A 23,084-nucleotide genomic window follows, 5' to 3' on the forward strand; every position below is an offset into this window, starting at 1 on the left:
TTGAGCAGAGAAAGGCATCCAGCTTTCCTACCCAGAAAACCTTTTAATAGCTTCCCTTGGAAGGCTGCTGCTTTGCCCAAGGCAAAGGCTTGCAGAGCACAGCCGGGATCGGAGAGGACGGGAGAAGGGGAACAGGGTGGGGAGAGCAAAAGACGAAAACTCATTGCAGGAAAATGGAGCTAGGAGTTCAGGAGGCAGATTTGCAAGATCCCACCCGCCGCTGTACTGTCCTGCCGAGGCCAAACTGCTGAATGGGAACATGCAGTGAGCAAGAGACTGGGACAATGTAGAAGACATTATTTAATAGCTCATCTTAAATAACATGACAATGTCAACATGTGAACAACTTACACCTGTCAAAGGTGGCACAGAATATCCTGTTGTGTTTTGCCATTTATCCAGTGCATATGTTTGGAAAATAGAAACAAACACTGTCCCATCAGGAGCTTCAGTATATAATCAAGGTTTAGACTTTCTTTTTTAAGAAACAGCTTGACATTGAAACAGAGGTGCAAAAGCAACATGATATATAAACAAAACAGGTTTTAAATAAGTTTCTAAGCGTGTTCTCTAGTGAAAGCTATTTTTTAAAATTCAGTTTACATCTATAAATACATAGTACAAAAATGCAAGTTTACAAGCCATTTTTCCCAATAGAGTTATGCCATTTGAAGTTTTAAGTAGCAACATTCCTCCAACATAAGATGCATACATTTAAGAGCAATAATATTAAGTATTTACATATAAAGTTATGAAGTGTTTGAGGATATAAATTAGTAACAACACACAGAGACAAAAATACACGTACTGTGAAATAAATAATTCAACAGCTTTACATGAGGGTATCTATAATATTATACAAACAAAATATACAGGATTGTAGGACTTGATCTTGCAGTTGCTCATATCTGTCACTCGAACACCTGAGTAATCCCAGTGCAGTAAAAAAGCTACTTTATGGGGTTACTCATATGCTGAAGATCAGGTGCACAAAACTACCTTACTGAAATGGCTCCTGACTGAAATGTCTCCTGACTAGATCAGGCCCTACAGAAAACTTGGTGTGAATTAATGTGTTTAGTTTTATTCTTGTGAGTTGAGATATTGTTGGCATTCAGGGTCTCCCTTCATTTCTGGAGATCCAGGAATTCTTCTTCCGTTTTTTGGATAGACACACCAGCATCCAGCAGACTCTCCATCCAGTGAAGTTTCGCACTAGAGTATTATTAGCAAAACAAAACACACAATAAGTAACTGTAAGCAGAAGATTACCTGTGAGATACTGCAAGTAGAGGTGTTGGACAGAACTGGATTAGAAGGTGGGGACCTGCCGTGCACAAGACTTGTTTTGAATGCGGTGGTCCTGCCTCTGACCAACACACTTGTTTAGGGAGCCGTAATCCAAGCTCAGCTACCACAACAGCAACTTCAGAATTAACAGTTTGCCCACTCCTTGGTAAACAGCAGTATAAAGCAGCAATATCTTCCAGCGTGAGAAACCAAAGGAAGGCAGAATATACGAGCTGGCAGGGTGAGAGCAATGACTGGATGGTCTGGCTCTTCACGCAAGGAGGCAAATAGGGTGGGTTTTTTCTTGGGGAGGGGGTTAAACAGATTTCTGTTTGTGCCTGATCAGATCCCAGGTCACACAGGTTTGTGAGTCACACAGTGTTGCCATGCCCAAAAACAAGGAGTCTCGGTGACACAGATTTATGCAGACCTACTAAATTTGTGTGCATGACCTGTGGTTACAAGGGTGTGGCTTGAGGTTTGGAGCTTTAGTTAGGTTTGCAGATTACTCTCAGTGTAACTTGCAATGGCTTTTTTTGAGGCTATAATGGAAATGAGCATATAACATAATCCATAGGCAGCACAAATCAGTATTTTTGTTCTACTTTCAGGAGGCTAATTTTGCTCCAGAGAGTTTTTTCACTGCCTGTGTGAGTTTTTCACTGCGTGGGAGCTGAGAGCCTCCTTTCTCCATAGTGGTTATTACATATTCAATGGGCTTTGCAGGCAGTGTGGTGGATTTTATGAATCAAGGTTCGCTGGGAATATGCTAACAAATCAGGTACATGGAGCTTGATTTGGCCTGGGAGCAAACAGGGTTAAAAGATTTTGGAGAAGGCCTTGTGTGCACCTGTTCTGTGAATGGAAAAGGCTCCTGTCTCCACTGCTGTCAGCCCATAGCATGCGGCTCACTTTTAAGAGAAGAAGGACAAACCATCTGCTCCCACTACTGAGTATCCCTGTTTTCACAACCTGGTTTTCCAGCAGCTGCAAACTCGTGAGTTTGGGAGCAGAGGGCTATGAAAGGCTTGGCTGTGTCAGGCTAGTCGCAGCACTGCTGTAAGCAGACAGGGGAAAAGGCACGTACCTGTTTGCTGTGGTAAAATCCATTCTTGCTGCAGTTGGGCAAGTAGAATTTGTAAATCTCCCCTCCGCTTCTCTGCTGTGCCTTTGCCAATTTATACAGGGCTCTGTAGAGCTCCTTCTGACAAGGTCCCTGCAGGAATACCATGCAAATATTGTCAATACCAAAATCACAGAGAAACCAACTAAACAAAAAGTGATTAGTATAAAGCTAGCAAAAAGCTGAAAATACTTATTAGTCATAAAATCTGCACCAGGCTGCTTTGCATGTAGTTTTTACTTGTTTCAGTAGGAGCACAGCCAGAAAACTCTGGTGTTGCATTTAGGCCTTTGTTTTTATTCTTTGAGGTATTTTCTGTCCTCAGAAACATGAGGATTTAAGTCCTTAAATTGCCACACAAGGAAATTTAACCTGTACTAAGTAAACACATTACTGCTCAGAGGGTACAATCTCTCCTATTATGGGGAGGTGCACGTTACGAGGCTGGTGTACGTGAGACTAGCCACGTTTTCTGGGTTGCCATGGCCCTGTGCTCTGTTGATGTATGGAGAAGAGGTGCAAGACATATATAGACGGTGCAAGAACAAACATCTGAATGTTTGTTACCTTTTGTACAGGACAGAGCTGTCACCAAAGCAGAATAGAGAGCAGCCCTGTGGCTCTGAGACCCAAACCCAAAGTTCCTGGAATGGGGGATGAAGAACTGTTTGCAATATTCACTATTTTCACAATTTGCTTGCTCCCTTTTTCAAAGTCACAATTGCCACTATTAATAGTACCTTATGTGTTTAAATGAGTGAAAAGGGAGCAGAAGTGACTGAACAAATATTTTTACTTTAGAGTGAAAATAATCATACCCTCTGCTTTTGCAAGACCTCCCCGTGTCAGGCCCTCACATAAGCAGTCATATTCAAGTCAACGGGCTTATCTGTGGCTCTGGGTGAGACAAGCAGAAGCCTACAAATCAGAACTGGAGCTAACAGCACTTACGTATAATAGTTCAAACTAAATCAGTGATTAAGTCCTGTTCTGGATGTGGAATGAGGCTTCCTAGGGTGGGGTGGTGGTTAGTAGGTTTTTGCACTTTTTTTCATTTTGTCTGTGACCATTACGAAACTGGGCTTCTGTGGTGCCCAGTTCTAATTCAGCTCCGTGCTGTGGGTGTGCTGGCTGCCTGGGACTGGTCTAACTGTGGTTCTCTGGTGCCCTCAAGTGGAACAAGGACCTGCTTGCAAAGGCCCCACGTCCCCATTACCCACTGCGATTTTGCAGTGTCGAAGGCAAAAGCTTACTTTAATTACCGAGCTTTCTGCCTTTTTACATGCATCTACTTGCGATCAGAAAGAAACACGTTTTGGTTTGCATTGGTGTTTCATCAATAACTGTATATAAGGACTCCCTTTTATTTGACTGGACATTGGATCAGTGACAAATGCCTTTTATTTTTTAACAAAAGGAGTCCAAGATTTTAGTATGGGCTCCTGGAATTTAAGGGCCCATGTTATAATCCGATAGTAAATGCAGAGAAAGATTCAGTCTCTGCATGGAGTCTGTATAGGACATATCTGATTCACACCTGTTTTTATCGCTTCTGCCATTTTGCCTGTTCCTCAAGTATCTGATGAAGGCATTCCAAAAGTCTGTTTGCTGGCTACTCAAAATACTGACATCCCAGTGTTGCTGCTAGGATTTCATGCATAGTTTCACTTTATATTCTGAATCAATAGCATCTACTGAAATAGTCTCTGAAAGGTTTGCAAGAAAATGCACCTGCTCTTTCCATTTCTTGAGTTCAGATAGTCTCTTTGCTTTCATGTTTTCATATGCAGTGATGGCGTTCCAGGGGATGGATTTGTCCTGGCCTATGGGAAACATCAACTGATAGTTCAGCAGTTGATCCTGTGTCATTTCAGTGCTTTCCAAAGGCATATCCTCAGGTTCGATAGAGTCTGGAAAGGAATGATATTAAGGTGAACATCTTCAGTGAACTTTTGCATTTATTTCTCCAAGTTAAAAAGGTAAAGAAAAAGAAGAAGAATCAACAGCAACAACAAAAACTAATATCTAAGACAGATCCATTACAGTAGCTCTTGCAGGAGTAATAAATTACATGTGCAGCACATCAAATTAAACTTTTGTCATAAATTCATATGAGGACGCATCAGCTGTTCTCTAACAACTTGGTTATTTTACGATCCTTCAAAATCACTCTAATCCCAAAGATGAAGCTGCAGCCAGTCTGTTAGAAATGAAAAAACTTTCTTGAGCACAGTGGGTTGTAGAGACTTTGCTAAATGAGGAAAGACTGGAGTTAAACTTGTAATGAATTTAGATTTTTGTCAGCATGATGTGTTTCAGTTTTTATTCAGGAGAGGAACTGGTCCAGACCTGATCCCATGGCATCCTGTACTTTGTTCTGTGGCTTGCCTCAAGTATAAGAAGGGGTAGCAATTCACAGGAGCCAGCAGTAGCTCACGCTGACTTGCAGTGGATCAAACAGCCAGGGAATGGCAGAAACTGTTTGGATCTGCCTGGTCACGGCCCGCATGCCAGTGCCTAACTCAGCGTGTGTGAACTCTCCCGCTCGAAGCAACAGAAGCTCTTTGCAATTGCAGGGACTTCTCATGGGATAGAAGTTTGTTTCTAAGTAACTTGTTGGATCAAGGCTGTAAACAATCATCCAGCAGGCTAAAAACCACCTGTTTTTCCCTTTGACAATGTTTAAGAAAAAATGGAGTTGGAAAATTGAGGAGGGAAAGAAAGAAAGAATAAAAACAAGGAAAGAGTAAAATCAAATCAAATACTAGACCTTTTTAACTGCAGGAGGCTTAAACACTCGGTTCAGTCACTGTTCTCTCCCCTCCCCGCCCCCTCAAGTACAAGAGAAACTCCACTTACTGCCACCAATGGCCATTGTTATTTTGAGTCAACAATTATTTTTGTAATGCTACTGAGTTACCTTAATCTTATCACTGCATGAACATAGCAGTAATGATGGTGAAAATAATAATAATAATAAATTGTAAAATAATTAAATAACACTGAAGAAGTTCCTGATCATCAAATAGCATAAGATGCTTGATAAGTCTTTCTGCTCAAAGATAGTTTGGCTAGCACTGCACTACTTCATATATGTTTTACTCTTGAAATGAAGTCAGGCAGAAAGCCTATTTAGGTCTTTCCATTCTCTATCATGACTTTTGGAGACGGACATAAACAAAGCCTAGAAAACATTTGTCCTACTCTAGTTACTGTTTACTACTAAAGAAAACTGTCTATAGCTTCCCAGAAACCTTATTCTGATTATTCTGCATTGTCCCATTACTACGCTTTAGGGTTTTCCTGCTCGCTGCCTGTGGCATAACAGCGTGCTGCGAACATCTCTTGGCTCCGCACCAGGATGCGCCTCACCTCGCACAGGTCAGAGCACGCTTTCCTGGAAAACGCAGTCTGCCTTCCCTGTTTTCCAAACGCCTGCCTAACTTTGCTCGTTTTCCGAGCTCCTGATGCCCAGCGCCCGCAGCGGCCCCGGGCGCACCCCGCCTGCCGAGCCCTCGTTCCCCTCGGCGGGGGGCTCTGCTGCCGCGCCCCGGCGCGCAGCCCCCAGCCCGCCGGCGCGGAGCGGGGACGCGATGGCGCGGTACCTGCCGGCTCCGCCGTGCGCATCCCTCCGGCCTCGCTGGCGGGCAGGCAGGTCCCCTGCCCCTGGATGAGGGCGGAGAGGGGCCGGGGCGCTCCCGCGGGGACGTGGCAGCGGAGCCCCTGCCGGCAGCGGGCCGTGTAGACCCCGCAGGGCTGGCCCGGCCCGAGGGCGCAGGTCTGGCAGCAGCCGCAGCCGGGCTGCCGGGCCGTCTCCGGGCAGCCGGGCGCGACGGGCGGGCAGAGGGCGAGCTTCTCCTGGGTGCACGGGGCGCAGTGCATGGGCTGCAGGGCCACCCCGGAGGCGAGGCGGGGACCCAGCAGCGCCGGCAGCAGCAGGGACGGCAGCCAGCAGCGGCGCAGCAGAGACCGCAGGCTACTCATGTCGCTGATGAGGGACCACGGAGAGGGTAGCTCAGCCGGCTGAGGAGCAGGAGGCAGTTTACATACATTCAGCTCGCCCGGGCCATTTATACAGTGCTTTGCCTGGCTATTAATCTTTAACCCCGAGTTAACTATTATCTGCACAGGAGGGCTGGAGAAGCATCATTTCACTGGCGGTTCAAGTCCCTGGCCACTCTTCCCCTCCCCTTTCACTTTCCCTCTTTATCTTTTTTCTTTCCTCCAGACATGCAGGAATGCTTTTATTCCCTCACCCCCACCTCTCTGTCCTAGCACAGTTAACAAGGAAAAATGCGGCGGGGGTGGAGGGGAAACAGGCAGAGGGGAATGGATGAGTGGGGGGTATGCCCTCCCCTTTTGCCTGTCACAAATGTCTCCTGTCTCCTGTTCTTGACATTTGATAAAAATGTAAATGTTTAAAAAAACGGGGGGGGGGGGGGGGAGGAAAGGGAGGAGGGAAATCCCATTGAAACTGAAGCAACTGACTTCATATTTCCACAGCAACAAATGCAACAAACCCTTGTTTAATTTTCGTCATGTGGCTGCAGGTTAGGAGGACACTGACATACCAAAGAGGAGGCCCCAAGGGTAATAAAGCCATCAGGATCCTGTAACCACTGCACACATGCACGTAGGAGTCCTTGCATTAACCTCCGGGAGGGGCTGCGCAGCCGAAGCTGGAGGGATCTCCGCGTCTGGGCTCAGTTTTGCTACTGCTGCTGGAGTGAGAGGAGTATTAGTCCTCAAAACATGCACTGTTTGTCAAACAGTTCAGAAATAAATGAGATACCTGCTTTTCTGTCTGTCCTGTTACCCTCTCCATCTCCTCATATATCACCTAGGGGGCGGGGGGGGGGATCTTTCTTTTTCTCCTTTGCATGCAACGGTTGTCACTACAATACAAACAAAAGTGTTCAGACTTCACTGTGCTGAACAGATTATTTTATCCTGGTATTTGCAGTATGTACTGAGCTTGAAATAGCAAATTCCACTGTCAAGTCATCTAATGTAGCATGATTTTTGTTTGTTTGGGTTTTTTTGCATTTAGTTCTCCTCTTTTGTAAATACATCATTGGTGTGAAAGTAAGTTGAAGCAGAACTGCAGAACATTGTTTAACGTTCTATTATTCACTCTTTCTGGTATTGATGCCTAAGGTTTTATTTATAATATAGTGCATTTTTAACCCCCTATATTAATAACTGAGTTCATAAAAGTATTCTTACTGGTTACAGACTTTTACAACTTGACACATTTTCACTTAACTACCCCATCTAATCTTTTTTTTTTTTTTTTAAATTCAGGTTGTTTTAGGGATCTCTATCTGGATACACAAAAGATGGCAGCCCTTAAAACTCACTAGTATTTTAAAGTATTTTAAACAAAACTAATTTTACAGATTTTAAAAGAATTCTGGGGACTTCACGTGTCTGCCTAGGAGCAAATTTTGGCTGAACACCTAGGGCATCACAATTTTTACATCGCAATTAAACTTTTCAAGCCCTAATACTCTTTTCCCCCTTTCATTTCTCACTTTTTCTTGTGCATCTGTCTTAGAAAATCACAAATCTCTTACCATTCAGTGTGAAGTGAAAAATATACAGAAATATGTCTTCTTTCATCCCTCAAAGAGAAAAAGAAAACAGTGCAAAACAAAGTCTCTTTCATGAAGAAGCATGAAAAAAAATTACAAATGAAAAGTAGACCCAGTTGTAAAATGACAAAGATCCAAAGAGGTCATATGCATGCGTATATGTGCATGCATGTATTCATTCACTTATCTATGTATGTCTCTCTGCTGTGTTAGATAGCTTTGTATGAACAGAATTGAGGATCTTTCTACTACTGACTGCTTAACATAAGCTACTTGCCCCTGAAATGACTGTATTCCACAGTGACTTCCACCGTCCTGCCTGCAGTTTTTCTGTCTTTAAAAAAAAGGACATGAACTGAGAGGGAATAGATTTTAATGATACACGTTTTTAAAAAGGATTTTTTAACTCATCACCATCATTTTAAGTAACTAGATAAAGACAGACACTTAATGCAAGAACAGAGTCTTGTCTGATGTGCAAGCCTATGTCACAAAACTTCCACTAGTTTCAGAAGAACCTCATTCTTCCAAAGCACCATCATGTTTTCAGGTCTTTGGCATATTTTTCCTTGCTGCAGGGCAGCTGGCAGTATCTGAACTGCCCAGGCAATTCCTAACAACTGGCAGCCTTTTAGAAGCCAGATTTTTTCAGTTTACCCAGTAAGATAAAAAAAAGATAAACAAAAAAACCCCATAGATTATAAAACATTTTGTTTTCTTTCCTTTATGATTGCAGGTCAACTCTAAATGATGGCTCAGCCTATTTTCCCTTGCTGTCTTTTGTACAATCAAACTGAGGAAACCTAAAACTCTGCTAATGCAGACTTTGTGAGCAGATGTTCTTCTGCACAAAAGGTAGACCCATAAAAATCAGTCCCTTCATATTTCATTTATATAAATGTAATGAACATACATTAGAACAAGTTACGATAAACTTAGGGCAGTATCAATCAAGAAGGCAATGCTTTTGTATAGGCCATGGGACATCAATGAAGTGAAAGTAGTGTATATGTTTATGTAGGCTCTGTTTGATGTAATACTACAACTCCTCTACCAATCTCCATCTCTGACCCTGACATTGCTTTAAAGAACACAAACAGATAAGAGTCAGGAGGTTAAAAACATCCATGATGTAAAGTTGTGTTTACTGAAGACTTTTGATGGTAATTTTTAGGTGTTCCAACTGTTGTCCCCTAATTTGAACCACTTGTCAAAAGACACCACATGAATCCTAGGCAAGGGTTATTTTTCTACAGACTTTTCCCATTGGTTTCTCTATAATTCTTAGCCACTGACCTCATTTTGCATGTTAAATAAAGTTTGGGAATTTTTTTTTCTTTAAAGCCACATGGAGTGACTCATAGAACATAAAGTTTTATATAAGTTTGTGTACAAGTGATCTTTATCCTCTAATCACCAAAAATTCAAGTGACTTGCCAAATAATCTCCTACTGGGACTGCTTCTCTGGGTATGTTTAAAAAAACCCAAACCAACCAGGGGAATATCCTCATTATTTTTCTTTAGGTAAGAAACTAATCCTGAATTGTAAGCTTAATATCCAAAACTACTATGTGATACACACACACACACACACACACAGACACACACACACACACACATATGGCATCAAACATATGAAGAGAAACAGCTATGATAGAAATACAAATGACTTAGTCCCTTCTCTGTTATTTATCTCCTATCAAAAATGCTTTATTTCAGCTTTATGGATTATTAGGAATTTTTTATCCAAGTAATTGACAGTGCTTAGGTTATTGATGAATAATTTGATTCAAGCATTTATTGATTGATTGTTGTCACTTTGTGGCAATGACATATATGCCATTTGGTATTATTTTTCTATTCTGGTTGGATAAGTATGACTTTTAGAATTAGATTCTGAATGCAGATAATGAGGTGTTCCAAGTTTGTGGAACTTCTCTAACTTCAGCAGACAGACTTTTGCTATTTTTTTCCCCCAGCAATTAATTTTGCTAGAATGTGGAAAATATTTTAGAAATACCTAAAACTGCAGAAACTCTATTAAGAGAAGAAAAGTGAGAGGCTGTCTCATGGCAAGTCTAGCTAGGGAAGCCTGCGGATTTTCTGCATCAAATCATGGGTCATCAGGTTCAAAAAAAGAGAGGGAAAAGTAATGTATTGCTTTGGTGACACCCAAAGTGTTTGAGCACTGAGTAAAACACCTTGTTCACAATGTTGTGTGTGCATAGACCAGTCAGATAATTAGTTTCTAAGAACTATTGAGCTCTTCTGGCAAGACAGGTTAAAGTCCTCCTTTAGTCATTCTACCATGGGCCAGCTGCTCCATGCAGTGATGGCAAAAAAGTAAGTTTGCCTAGCTGGAGAAATAATCCAGAACCACTTTGACAAGAGGTAAAGCTGAAAGCACGTTGCAGAACGTGAGTTCCTGTATGGAGAGTTAATATAAAAAAGCTTCTGCTTCCCCCATTCTGCCGTAGTCAGCATTACTAACCCCAGGTAGGAGTATTCCCTGGGACCAGCCATGGAAATGAAGGCTTTTCAGTGCCTACCAGCGTGAGCTATAGTTTAGCAGCAACTTTGAAAACTGTAAATGAACCCCTTAGCACTGGCTCCAGGCACCTAAACTAGCACCAGCTGTTTAAATCTCTTTGTATTCTTCAGCCACTGTGTCTCTCCGGGCCCAGTAACAAAGAGCACCACCAACCGAGTAATGTGCCCTTTACTGCAGTCCCTGGGCGCTGTAGGCACTGATGACACGAGTCTCCAGCCTTCACCACCGTTAGGTTTACTTTCTTAAGTGGTTGCTATCTTACGCTGATAAAGGAAAAGGTAAATTCCCCAGAGATTTACTCTAAAAGCAATTTAAATATAATAGGGCTTTCAAATACATATTAAGGCATCTCATGTGAAGGACGGTTTGAGACAGTTACAGAAGGCTACGCTTACCTTAATGTCTGGGTCTGTCACATGGGTTAAATGCCAGGATGCACATGAAACTCCCCTTTCCTCCCCAAATTAATACATGGCTTTGCAGTAGCAAGGCTTTCCACATGCAGTAGGGAGAAAAGTAAACAGTACTGATGGAGAAAAAGGGAGATCCAGCCCCAGACCAGGGGCATCATAGTCACAGCCAGTTACACAACTTAGGGGAAAAGTGCCTGTAGGACAACAGCCAACAATAATTCATTTATGTTGGTTTATACCTCATCAAATGCAACAGTGGATATTCTCTTTCACAGTAGAGAAGCTGGATTTTTAAAGGAGCTTACTGCTCCAAAAATGGAGGAGCCCCTGATGCTTCAAATTCCTGCTGTTTTCTTCTGAGACTTCATGGAGGCTTTTCTCTTCCATGAGTATCTTTGGCTGTTAGTACTAGAATCTAAAATGCAGTTCTTTCATCTTTTTATCCTTTAAAAAATGCTAATAAAAATAGGAATAAGTCATAGGATCCAGGCCACAGTAAGTCAAGAGGTCCATTTTCTCTGGTTATCCATCCTATGAAGTGGGAAGCCAAAACTGGGGGACAAATATGTCTGAACTGTGCCTGCTACAGGAACAGGGGCTGAGCTGCAGGCAGAGCAGAAGACAGCAACCTCAAATTCTAACCAAGAGAGCAAGAGGGCTGTTACTGACAGCAAAATGATATGCTGTTAAAACAGGAGGGCACATTTCTCCGGATCCTTTGCAATTGTTTTCCACATTTAGGTTATTCACTTCTGCACTGGTTCTTACAAAAATAAAACAGTTTGCCCAGCTGCTTTTGTCAAGAAATCTGTCCCTGCCTTTTGTCCTGGGGCATTTCTGATTTCAGCAATATCATTGCTATTAACTATTACTGTAATATTGTTGCTAGTAATACCAAGAGTACTTTTTTTCAGGTTTCAGAGCCTCTACTGTTTCCCCAGAGGATGAGAGACAGGACTCTGGGACTTCAGTCAGTTCTATAGAGCTTGAGGCTTGCACAGAGAACTGAAACCAGGTAAGCTGCTGCTGGGATTCAGGGTTGCCTGAGCTATTCAGACACCACCACTGTTGAATTAGTGTCTGATAGTTATCAAGTATGAAAGCTTTTGATGCTCACTGCAGCCTTAATCTGCAGGTATTTACTATTTCAAACTCTTTGCAGGGGATCCACAGTGAGGTATAAGCAAGTTCATGCTGCCCAGAGGAACAAAGTTGCTCAGAGGTACTGGCCTCTGCTTGGGACCCCTGAACTTTTTGGTGTGAGGAGGCGCAGGGCTTGCTTTCTGGGGGAAGAGGTAGGAGAACAGCATGAAGACAAAGTAACTGTGAGACACAACACTCTCATTCAGGCAGGTCACCCTGTGTGGCACCTACTCTTGGGCGAATACGCCTCAGCAAGCATTTTAGAGAAAACTGAAGCTGCTAACTCTGCTTGTCAGCAGTTTTAAGGCTCCTTGAAGGAGAGCACATTTTGCAAATAGAGATATGAAGGGGTTAATCCAACCTGTTATTATATCAAAATCACACTGGAGATAAGATTGAATGTCACACGAATATTTGCCTGACCTACTGTATAAATAATCTCTGCCATCAAACACAGAGATCATGCAGGGTTACTGGATTAGAAAAAAATCAATACAATTAATGTATAATGAAACAAAGCAAAAAGCCAATATTAGATTGTCAAGGCACTTCATTACAGATGAAAGCAGCGTGCCTCTCTTTACAAATAGGAATTTGACTGCATTCAATAAATCACCGCAATTTTGCCTTCTGTAGCAAAGCCGCATGGAAAAGAATAAAACTTCTAATGACCCACAACTTGGTGATGAGGGGTCAGTTGTAAAAACTAAGACAGACACAGAGAAGAATTATTAGATGTCTCAAAAGCTTTTCTCTCGTGATATCTGATTAATCGAGCTGTTGTAGAAATGCTTATATGTGTAGCTATAAAAGTAAGACTTTAATTTTATTTTTGTTATTGCTGCTGTTATTATGATCAGTGACTGGTTGACCATGACATGGTCAACGTGACAAAAATCAACAACCCCCCCCAACACCACCTTCTTTTTAATGTAATTTTCTACATTTTCATATATAGCACTTCTTTTCCCCCCTCTGATTTGATAGTTTTCTCAGTCTCAAAGGTATCTATGTACTGAAAACATGTTCTGCAGACTTATTAAGTATATGCAAAAAAATATACCTTTTAAAATAATTAGTTCAAGTCATATTTTCCTTTAACTCCACTGATTTTTCATTCTGAGAAACTGGAATGGCCAACTGACCTTTTAGATGTCATGGGTCTGCTACTGTGTTTTTACTTGCCTTATTCATCTCTTCTGTAAATGTGGTCATCACAATCTTTTCATTTTGCTGGTGTCATGTGAGGGCTTTGCTCTGTGTTTTGTTTTCTTTAATCAATCTTTATCATCACCCAGTTGTGGCCAGAAAATCCCACCTGCTTCTGAATGTACTAGTCAAGGTCAGGATACACTATTGATTTGTATGCTTGCATCATAACCTTTGTAGTATAATTTCCAATTCTACAGTCTCAGTGGATGACTTCTCAGCTAGTCAGGGGCATTCAGGATGCCAAACAGCACTTCTTTCTCCACCATCCCAGTTCCACCCCCTCTTTCTTCCCTCTAGCACAGTTACTATTATAACACGTATCCACATTAGCATATGTGTTATAATTAAAAGTTTTTGATTGCAATTGTAAGCCTTCCTTCTAATTGTAATGGCTTCCCTCCCATGGTGGCAAAGCCTGTTGCTGTTGTTGAGCTATGGTTTGTGCAGGTTTGGGGGTTTTGTGTGTTTTTTTGCTTAGAGAGGAGCAACAAGTGCTAAAGCACCCATTTCCTTTGTATGAATACTCTCACACAGCACCAATTTGATTTAATTGCATGCTGTATGATGCAATAAATTGCTTGGTGCTCTCTTGGCTGGGAAGTATACTTCGAAACCCATTTTACCTAGGCATCTTGTAAGTGCTTTTTTGGATCTAGTTCCTCTCCCAGTAAATTTGTCAGCAATGCTGCCTGTACTTTCATTCCTATATCTGAATTCACATCACCTTTCCATACTAGAAAGTTGGATTATTCCATTTCTAGGAAGAGCACCTTTTTTTTTCTATCCTAGACGTATGAGGTATTTCTTTTCCCCTTCCATTGCTGGCATCTCCTCTATAGGAGAAGATGTAAGATGTAAGCTTTAGAAGGCTTATGGTATCTGCCAGTAGAAGAGGGTCACTACAGGGGACAAACCTGCAATGACAGGAAGAGCTGAAAGCAGAAGCCAGTTAGAAGAGGACATGTAGAGCTAGGAAAGGCCAAAAGGATGAAATGGAGGACAACAAAAAGGGTCAAAATGGCAGCAACAGTAAGAAGCAGAAAAGGCATGAATTATTTCTTTTTTTTTTTTCTCCCTGGAAGTAATGAAGGATGTTTTCCCCCTTCTTCTTTCCATTTCTTCAATAAAAATGAATTAAAACAAAAAAAAACCCCACAAAACCCCAAAGAAATAAAATACCAAGATGCAAGACAGTGAGTCACTGACATATGATGGAAATTCAATCTTCTTATTTAATGAATACTTAGGCAAAGTAGAACAACTTTGATAGGTAATACTTAAAAGCCCTGACTCCACAGTAAGTCTAGAGATGGTGATTACTACTTTGTGACCTAGGACGCTTGGTTTAAAGGTTCTATCTCAGATGAGAAGGGGATTTGAAATGCGGTCTCTCACTTCCCAGAGTTTTATCCTGTGGGCTGCTGAAACTAAAGGCAGACAGGTATACCTCTTGTCTGACTGGTGTCTGCTACACATCTCCTGCGCACATGTCCCATTTCGGGGTGGAAGGGTGGGATTGGTGTAAAGTACTGTGAGATCATGTGCGTGGGCAGACCCAGGAGGCTGGCAACCAGGAGCTGCTGTCAAGCTCTATGGGGTTTGCATGCCCACTGGGACTGACTGCACTATCAAACAAAATTTCATTGTATAGGGGCATTAGGTACCTAGATAGCAGTAAGGACTGAGCAGCATATCTGAGGTGTTCTGGGGGAGGCCTACATCCTAGGTGGAGTCCTAGTACCTGTGCCTGGGTCTAGTTTTTAATAACATTTGAAAATGTTACCCAATAGCTTCAACTGGTCCAACTTTTCTAAGTGCTGCTAGGCTCAGTGAAAACTTCAGTATGTTTGTTCATTTTATTCTAGTAAGTCAAAAGTGTTGAGGAGTGAGCTGTTTTAATAGGCATTGTGGACTGCAACAACAGATGGAGCTAAGAGAGGCTTTTGTGCTTGTATGTCTTATAGAACAAAACACACTGGAGTACAGGTCATTGACACTGCTGTGCAGTTTATTACGCAGGGTTTTGTCTGTAGCAGGAATGTAACCATGTTGTGATTTAGAGAAAAAAAAAAAATCTGTTTTTATTTAAGAGTTTTCCACTTTTCCTAGTTATTCTAAAATTGTTCAGCTATGATCGGTGAAGAAGTAACATAGTTACCAGTTCTCTGTTATTTAAATCTGAAATATGTGTGCTAAACATTTTACTCTCCAACCTGGCCTCCTACAGAAGCATTGCAGCTGGGCAGAGCACTCCCAGCTCTGTCAACAGGAGTGTTACCATTGCTTCAGTGGGAACAAGGCTGAGCTCATAAATCCAGGGTGAAGACATTTCTGTCTCTTCCCTCTGTTCTTGGTAGTGTTTTTGTTCTTCTCCATCCAACATCATGCTTAGTCACCATCAGCAGGTAGATTGTGTAATATCCGTTCAGAGACAAGTGTACTGAAAACAGTTCCCTAGGTCAAGGTCATAGCTTAGCTCCTAAAGGAAAAATACTGCCCTAAAAGAGCACCCTCAGTGGGAAGGTTGTTCTGAACTTACAAACATGTTCAGTGTTGCATTTGAAAGCCAGGACAAGAGCAAGGCTCAAGAACCTGTTGCAACGCTGATTCACATTCATCCATGCAGAAAAAGGGCTTTTTATTTTACAAAACATGATGCCTTGGGTGTTATCTTCTCATAAGAAACTGGTGTCTGTAGTCCCTAATCTTTTCCAGCCTCAGCACCTGCAATGCATACTTAAGGTCACGAATAATTAGAGAGGCCTATTTTTTCGAGGTGTTGGACTCTATGGCTTCTTTTAAGCTTTTTTTTTACACTGTGGTGATATTGCAATATTAACATGCATAAAGGAACTTTGCACATGAAGAGAGTTGCTAACCAAACAGTAATTCGCTATTGTTGCCACTAGAGGATGAACATTAAACAACATTGAATCGCATACTACTAGTGCCTCTCTCAAAGCCTATTCTTTTCAGAGTATATGTGTATACTAGAACAGAAAACTAGCTGGTATCATTAAACTTAAATATTAAATCCAGAAGACTTGGGAGTTTACTGGAGAAACAAATAGAAGTGCAAACCCTGTGAACAAAAGAAATACTACTGTTTTTTTTTCATTTTGCCCCAATGGATATACTTATATGTGAAGTGCAATAACAGCAGTGTAGTTTTGTATTGTAGTTTGACATATGTAGTTTTATATTCCCTAGCATCCTGGCTTTTAAAAATCAGTGACAAACCTTTGTTTGGGAACATCATTCACTAGGGGATAACGTGTAGTTTAGTACTATATAGGTCTGGTTGAAGTCCCTTGGTATTCTAACCTATAATTAACAATAATACTGTTGATGTAGAGTATCAGACACATTTCAGAAAACCCCCAAAGCACCAATTAATTCTATTAATATTTTCTCATGAAAGGCTATCAGAGCAATATTGTAACTTTTGCAAATTCATGAGGACCTAAATTACTGTGAGGCAAATGCTATACAGTCTTTTGTATTTCTTTTTAAACATTCCAAAGAGAGGAAATAGAAGTGGTTTCCAAAATCCTGAAAGTCCTTAGTTTTTTGCATCTGTCTGCCTGGTACACCTTCAGGATTTGCAAAGATCCAGTCAAAGTCAATTCTGTGTTACCACTCTGGCAATTTGTTTCCCTCCACTGAGGGAAGTCTTTGGGATTTTATTGGCACCAACTTGTTCCATGAATTTGGCAGGACAGCAGCCTTGTTTTCTGGAAAACTTTCCCAGCATTTACTGTGTTCTGAATCTTAGAAAGTTTTGCGTTGCAGCTGGCACAAACCCAAAGACTTCTTAGATGTTAAGCAGCCATATTCCCTGGATTCCTCTTGCATTTGATGTAGCCCGAAGCATGGCCTGAGAAGGACTTTCCCAGCAACATCATCTCTGGCCTGCTAAGGGCTGGAACTTGGTCCAATTGGCCTTTAATGACCTTTCCACTTGGTCTAGCATCATGGAGGGGGTCAACCTAAGTAGACAAAGGCACTTAGGGGTATAACAGCTGAGTCTGAGTTTTGGCAGAAGACTAATACCAGGTATCAGAGGGTATCAGATCAGGTATCAGATGGGCAAGGAATCCAGCAGTGAAGAGTACGCATGGAAGACAGAAGACTTCTGTGTCTTGTAAGGAAGGAAATCACTAGAGGCCAGATTGGAGAAGACATTAGATGGAGACATTCAAAGACCAAGGAACTGGATGGGCTCAGGCAGGAGCCAAGAGTGACTTTGAGAGATGATTGGGAGAGAGAAAAGCAGAAGCAGTATCAAGACTTTTTGAGACCAGGATGAGAAGCCTGCAGAAGGAAAAAGTGGAACTGGCTATATGGGAAGGTACAAATAAACAAGGGACAGAACTGGGTCATTTGGATTAAGCATTGGGGCATGTGGCCAGACTAATCTGTGCTTGTCCCAAGGGTAGAGGAGGGTTTTAGGCCAACCTTGCACTTGCTTGATCTTAGTTCAGCCCCTGGCAAAAATCATAGATGCTGTGAAATGCCTGCAAGCTCAAAGGGAATAGCAGCACATCTGCAACCATGCCTATTTTATCTCAAAAGCAGCTTGGGATCTACATCAGCCAGGAGCTCCCTGGTTGCCAGAAGAACCTGTGGAGGCCAGACAAGCAGCCTGGGTAACACACACAAACAAATATCAGAACATTAACTAAACATCAAACCAAGTGAGCGTGCCTTGGCTGGTGACCTGAGGGGCAACATCACCCCACTGCCTGGCTACTGCAGAAGGCCAGGTCTGAGGACAAAGCTGTTCTCCTGAGAAACTCTGAAGAGTTTCACTTCAGGAATCATTAGCAAAAACATTCTAATTCCTTTTAAATCCTGAGAGAGGTTGTAAAACCACAACTCCACGCTTGCATTTTTGAGCATAACACAGCTGCTATTGGTTAGCCTGTCTCATAATGTTGGCTTGGGCCATGCTTCTGCTTCTCTGCCATCTTGGACATGAGGTATTTCAGTGTGTGTGAAGGAAATGCAAAAGCTTCACTTACCTCCGTCCTTAATTTGCAGCTTCTTTTGAACCAGACCTCTCCCCTTTGGGGTAATTAGGTAATGCCTGGGACAGGCTGCAAAATCAGTATAGCCAGGAAAGTGCATATGCTAGAGCCACACAAGTGCAGGGATATGTGTGTGCACATGGTAAATCTGTTCTGGGTACCTGCTGCTGACACCCCGAGGATCACTTAGAAGTGTTAAGCTCTGCCTAAAGATTAAGTAACAGGCAGCAGTAGGAACTGACATTGAGCATTATGCTTTTTGCATCACTTCTTGACTAGTGCTTCGGAAAGAGCCGCTGTGAGCTAAATTGCCATTTTGCCAATACAGCTGTTAGGGAGACAGCCTTCTCTCCCCCCTCCACCCCTGCCATGCAGCAGCTCCAGAGAAAAACAGAAAACCCATCCCTCCTCAAAGGACACAGCTGAGCATTAAGGACCTCCAATGCAACAGTGAGGTGCATTTACAATGCGGGGCTGGGGCAAACTCATTTTGAATCAAAGCTCCAAAACAAACTGTCATTAATTAGTAATCTCTAGAGGCTGGTCTCCCTCCTTGGTGCCTCTCACTATTTCCTCATCTCCCCAGCTAGCAGCAAAAACATTCCCGATTGCATCAGTTTTGATTACTCTTTAGATGAGGAGATTCTCCTTTGGCTAACCAGGATTGCACTCTATGTGGCCACTAGGACTTTGTCACTTAAGGAACATCAGCAACCCTAGAAGATTTGAAGGCTGTACAAAAGAGTATGGTCAGGAAGAGCTGTGGCAGGATGAAGAATGATTCTTACACAAAGTTCTCCCTCCCTTCGTTATTCCAGGCCTTCAGCCATTGTAAATTAACATTGGCTGTCATATAGAGGCATGTCTTAATTTGTACCTGACTCCTCCTAGATTTAAGAGACAAAAAGAATCACAAAACAAACAAACAAACAAAGAAAAAACATTTTGGAAGGAAAGAGGAAGCCTAACAGGCACTATAGTCAGGTGTGTGATTTATTGGAACCAGCTATTCCCACAAGAAAGATGTGATAGCATTAATTCCGTAGGCAGTCCAATCAAGCTTCTTCAATTGTCAGTTCGTGTTCAGTTGCTTCCTCAATGTTTTTAAGTTGACGAAGCACCCATTCTCTTTGTTTCTTTCTCTGTTATAGGAAAGAAAATATTATTTAGTCAACCTAATCCATTCAGCTGTCACTTGCTTTAAAAAAAAAAAAAAAGCCCAAACAAACAACACACACAAAGGCATTATGAACCCAACTGGATTTTGGCTGAAGTTTTCCATTTATTTTAAGCTAAGAAGCCTTTACTCTCAGAGTGGGCAAGTTTTCCTGAGTTTCCAACACACCCACGAACAATAAGGTACAGGGGAAGAATGAACCCAGAACAGAATTTGATGGCTTCACACTGACATGACAGTCTTCAGAGTCTAACTCTGCTGCCTCCCTATCCTTTCTGTAGGCTTTCCACAGGGCCCTTGCAATAATCAAAGTTCTAGTAAATTGAGTTCTCATACTCCGCAGAAAAGAAAAATAAAGACCTGCATAAGGTCTATTAATCTAAGCTTTTCCCAGGAAACCCTACACTAATTGAAGGACTGCACACAAGACACCATTTGCAATGACTGGCATTCTTTTTATAAAACGCTATGATTTGGATTAAACAAGGAAAGTAGTAGATTATTTGTTTCTCCAGTTTTAGTTAACTTGCCAACATAAAAAAACTTGAGAATTTACATCACTGATTTCTTCCCATTTTTGAGTTTCTCCTAAAGAAAGATATATTAAAAAAAAAAAGTATTTTTGCACTAGTGTACACAACTAGTCATGCAAGTTCACAAGCTGAAGCAAGTACTGGTTTGGAAGACTGTATCCCATCCAGTCCATGATCAGGAATGACACCACAGAGTCTAGCAGATTATGATCCAATTCATAAGTATGTGTTCTCACTGGTAAAGTTGTGGAGATGTTCTATAACTAAAATATTCCCATATTGCTAGAAAGATCTGTATATATTCAGCATTGGTAGGAAATTGTATAGCTTAGCTATTTCATAACTAAGGGAGAGCAATTACCACAAGAGCTTTATCAATTTTCTTCTTTCTGGTTTTTATTATCGGGACATCTTTTATCCCTGGTATTCCAGTAACAAGCCATGAAGGTCCACTCTTGGGATTTACTGCAGCCTCCTCAGATGCTTTGGTGGGAGCTTGAGTTTCTGCATTTGGGAGAACCTTGTCACTTGGCTCTTCATTTGATTCATCAGAGGCCAACACCGTGGAAAGCCTCCTTCTAGAAAATGCAACCCGAGAGCTTTGGCTTATCTCTTTGTTTAATTCTTGCGAATCAAACCCTGTTGAAAGCCTTTTCGGGGATGTATGAGGAATGTATGCTTCAACACGTACTGATGATACTTGAGCTAATGATCTGCTTAGATTTGATTTTGGCACTGGTGATCCATAAACTCTCTTACTTGTATCTTGGTCCTTGATTGACTGATTTGTCAGATCTGTAAGAGATGGCATTGTTCTTGAAATCATTGAGTCCACTGGAGTGCTGTGTTTCACCATTCTCTTTTTCAGAGATCTTTTAACATTCAGAAAAGAATCTTCTTCCTCCGACATCTTGAAGTCAGGTTTATTGCCTTAAGAAGACAAGAACAGAAAATTGAGTCATTGCTCACATAGCAAGAGATGCCGTGTAAGGTGTTCAGCTGCTGCAAAAATAAATCCAAGGTGTTCCTATTTTCCTGCATTCTGTCTTTACATGGAATTTATCCTTCATATAGATCAGTGTTCTTCAAGGGTTTGGAAGAGCCATGTTGAAAACAGAACATTAGAAGACAGCTTGTCACATATACAATGCTTACTCCTGTCCCAGCCCTCTGCATGTGGAGCTCCACATACGCTAGAATTTTTTAAAGATACCTCATTAACTGCAACATCATTGAGACAGTGTTTTCTCCTTCGAAGTATACAAATTATATACTTCCGGAGTTGCAGCTGCTAACACTGGATAGGTAGATGAAAACAGTTACATGCCAGAGGAATCACCATAGTGTAGCAAAAATTCAAATGCTCTAGAGAGATGTGCAGAGAAGTTCTGGGTTCAAGCAAACATCTCTTACTCCAATTGCCATTTTGTTTCTCTTATTTTCTTAAAGGGGGCTCACAAACCTCTCATTTCCTCCTGCTTACTTGATATTTGGCTTACTTCTTCTGCTGATCCTAAAACAACTATGTTCTGTGCAAGTCTGTTTTCAACTGAATTTATAACAATGGCAAGGTTGTTTTTGTTAGTAGCATTTCTCCTACCCATTTGCCAACCCCCAACAAAAAGGAACTTGACTTCTTACACATGGAGAAGCCTAAGATAAATATATCCAGTTTAAGATATATTTAAGATAAATATCTTAATTAGATGAACAGTTAAGTACTTCTAGTAACTGTTGAACTCTTTGCTTTCATGAGGCAGTTCAGATATTTCACCAGGTTGATTGCATGAAGCTCATCAAGGGGACAATACGTTTTAAGTGCCCATATTCTAAGCCCTATAGATCAAAGGCCTTGGCGGAGGTGGGGGGGGGGGGATACGGTGACAAAGGGGGGCACAGGAGGATAGGGAGATATTTTTACTGAAGTAAAAGGCATCAGTTCTCCACTCCTTGTCAATGTTTTGCACCTGTCTAGGGTCTGAGTTTAGCAGAGTTTCACATCCACTTTGTGTTTCTAAAGAACAGGAGGCAGGAGGTAGAGCGCTGACTCTTCAATACAACAAGTCAGGTATTTTGTGGTTTTTTTTTCTCCTTAGGAAGGAGGTGGGGAAAAAAGCCCATTATCACTTTTATTTGGATACCCATTTCTCCTCTCACTCCTTAGCAGTGCTAGCTTGTGTGACACATTATAAGCAGCACTCAGCCTACAGACACTGCCTTTTCCTTTCCTGTTCAGCCAGATTGACTTCCCTTAGTCTTTATCGTAGAAGCTTACTGGCAGTAAGCTTACATGATTAAACTCAGAGAGGGTATAAGAAGGAGTTTGCAACCACCACCCCCCCACAAGCCCATCCTCAGCTATAAATTTTGATGCCTTCCCCTTAGTCATTAAAGTTTAGATGGTCAATTAAAAGATATTTTTTATTTAAAGTTATTTTTTAAAGAATGTTTTTAACCAAAGCTTCTGAGAAAAACAACAGAATGTTTTTTTTCTCTCTCACTTTTCTGTGCTTTAGAGATACATGTATACAAGCAACAAACTTTTCCTCTTCAGTTGTTTTAACACCACCATTAGAGATAAATGAGGGGAGAAGTCTAAAAACAATAGAGAAAGATAAACCATTTAAGAATATCAGAGTCTAACATGGAGAATGTATCTTGCAGCAACTTTGACAAAAGAAAACAGCCTTACCAGACCTACCAGGTTCTCCCTGATATCTTCCTCTGCTTCTCAGGTGATCCGTTTCAGCTGCTACTTCACCTCTTATAGCCCTGCTAGCCTCCCAATATCCTTTGCTGCAGAGACTCCCTAAATCACACATTTAGCATTTTTTAGGAGTTTCAGCAGTGCTGCTAACTGAATAAACTCTTAAATAGAAATCTAGGATGAATTAATCATAGGAAAATGGGCTCGCCAACTTATCTATTGCTGTTTATTGCTATTTAATCTCTGCTGCTTGCTGCCTATTTCAATCACAAAAATACATCTAGTGGTTAATTGGCTTCACATGGCTGCT

The 23,084-nt window shown here is 41.6% G+C and overlaps 2 protein-coding genes across 2 annotated transcripts; both read right to left on the reverse strand.

Moving 5' to 3' along the window:
• Positions 1–282: 282 nt before the first annotated feature.
• IGFBP1 (insulin like growth factor binding protein 1) lies at positions 283–6,397 on the reverse strand. The gene is made up of 4 exons (XM_075140726.1): positions 6,019–6,397; positions 4,145–4,323; positions 2,378–2,506; positions 283–1,215 (listed from the first exon to the last, which is right to left on the reverse strand). The coding sequence occupies exons 1-4, from the start codon at positions 6,395–6,397 to the stop codon at positions 1,084–1,086; spliced, it is 819 nt and encodes a 272-aa protein (XP_074996827.1). The 3' UTR covers positions 283–1,083.
• A 12,727-nt stretch (positions 6,398–19,124) lies between these two features.
• Positions 19,125–21,671, reverse strand: CCDC201 (coiled-coil domain containing 201). Its single transcript, XM_075140843.1, has 3 exons — positions 21,530–21,671; positions 20,429–20,997; positions 19,125–19,499 (listed from the first exon to the last, which is right to left on the reverse strand). Exons 1-3 carry the CDS (start codon positions 21,669–21,671, stop codon positions 19,413–19,415), a joined length of 798 nt encoding a protein of 265 aa, XP_074996944.1. The 3' UTR covers positions 19,125–19,412.
• Positions 21,672–23,084: the final 1,413 nt, after the last annotated feature.

This window comes from Calonectris borealis, chromosome 2, assembly GCF_964195595.1.
Source record: "Calonectris borealis chromosome 2, bCalBor7.hap1.2, whole genome shotgun sequence".
NCBI lineage: Eukaryota > Metazoa > Chordata > Aves > Procellariiformes > Procellariidae > Calonectris > Calonectris borealis.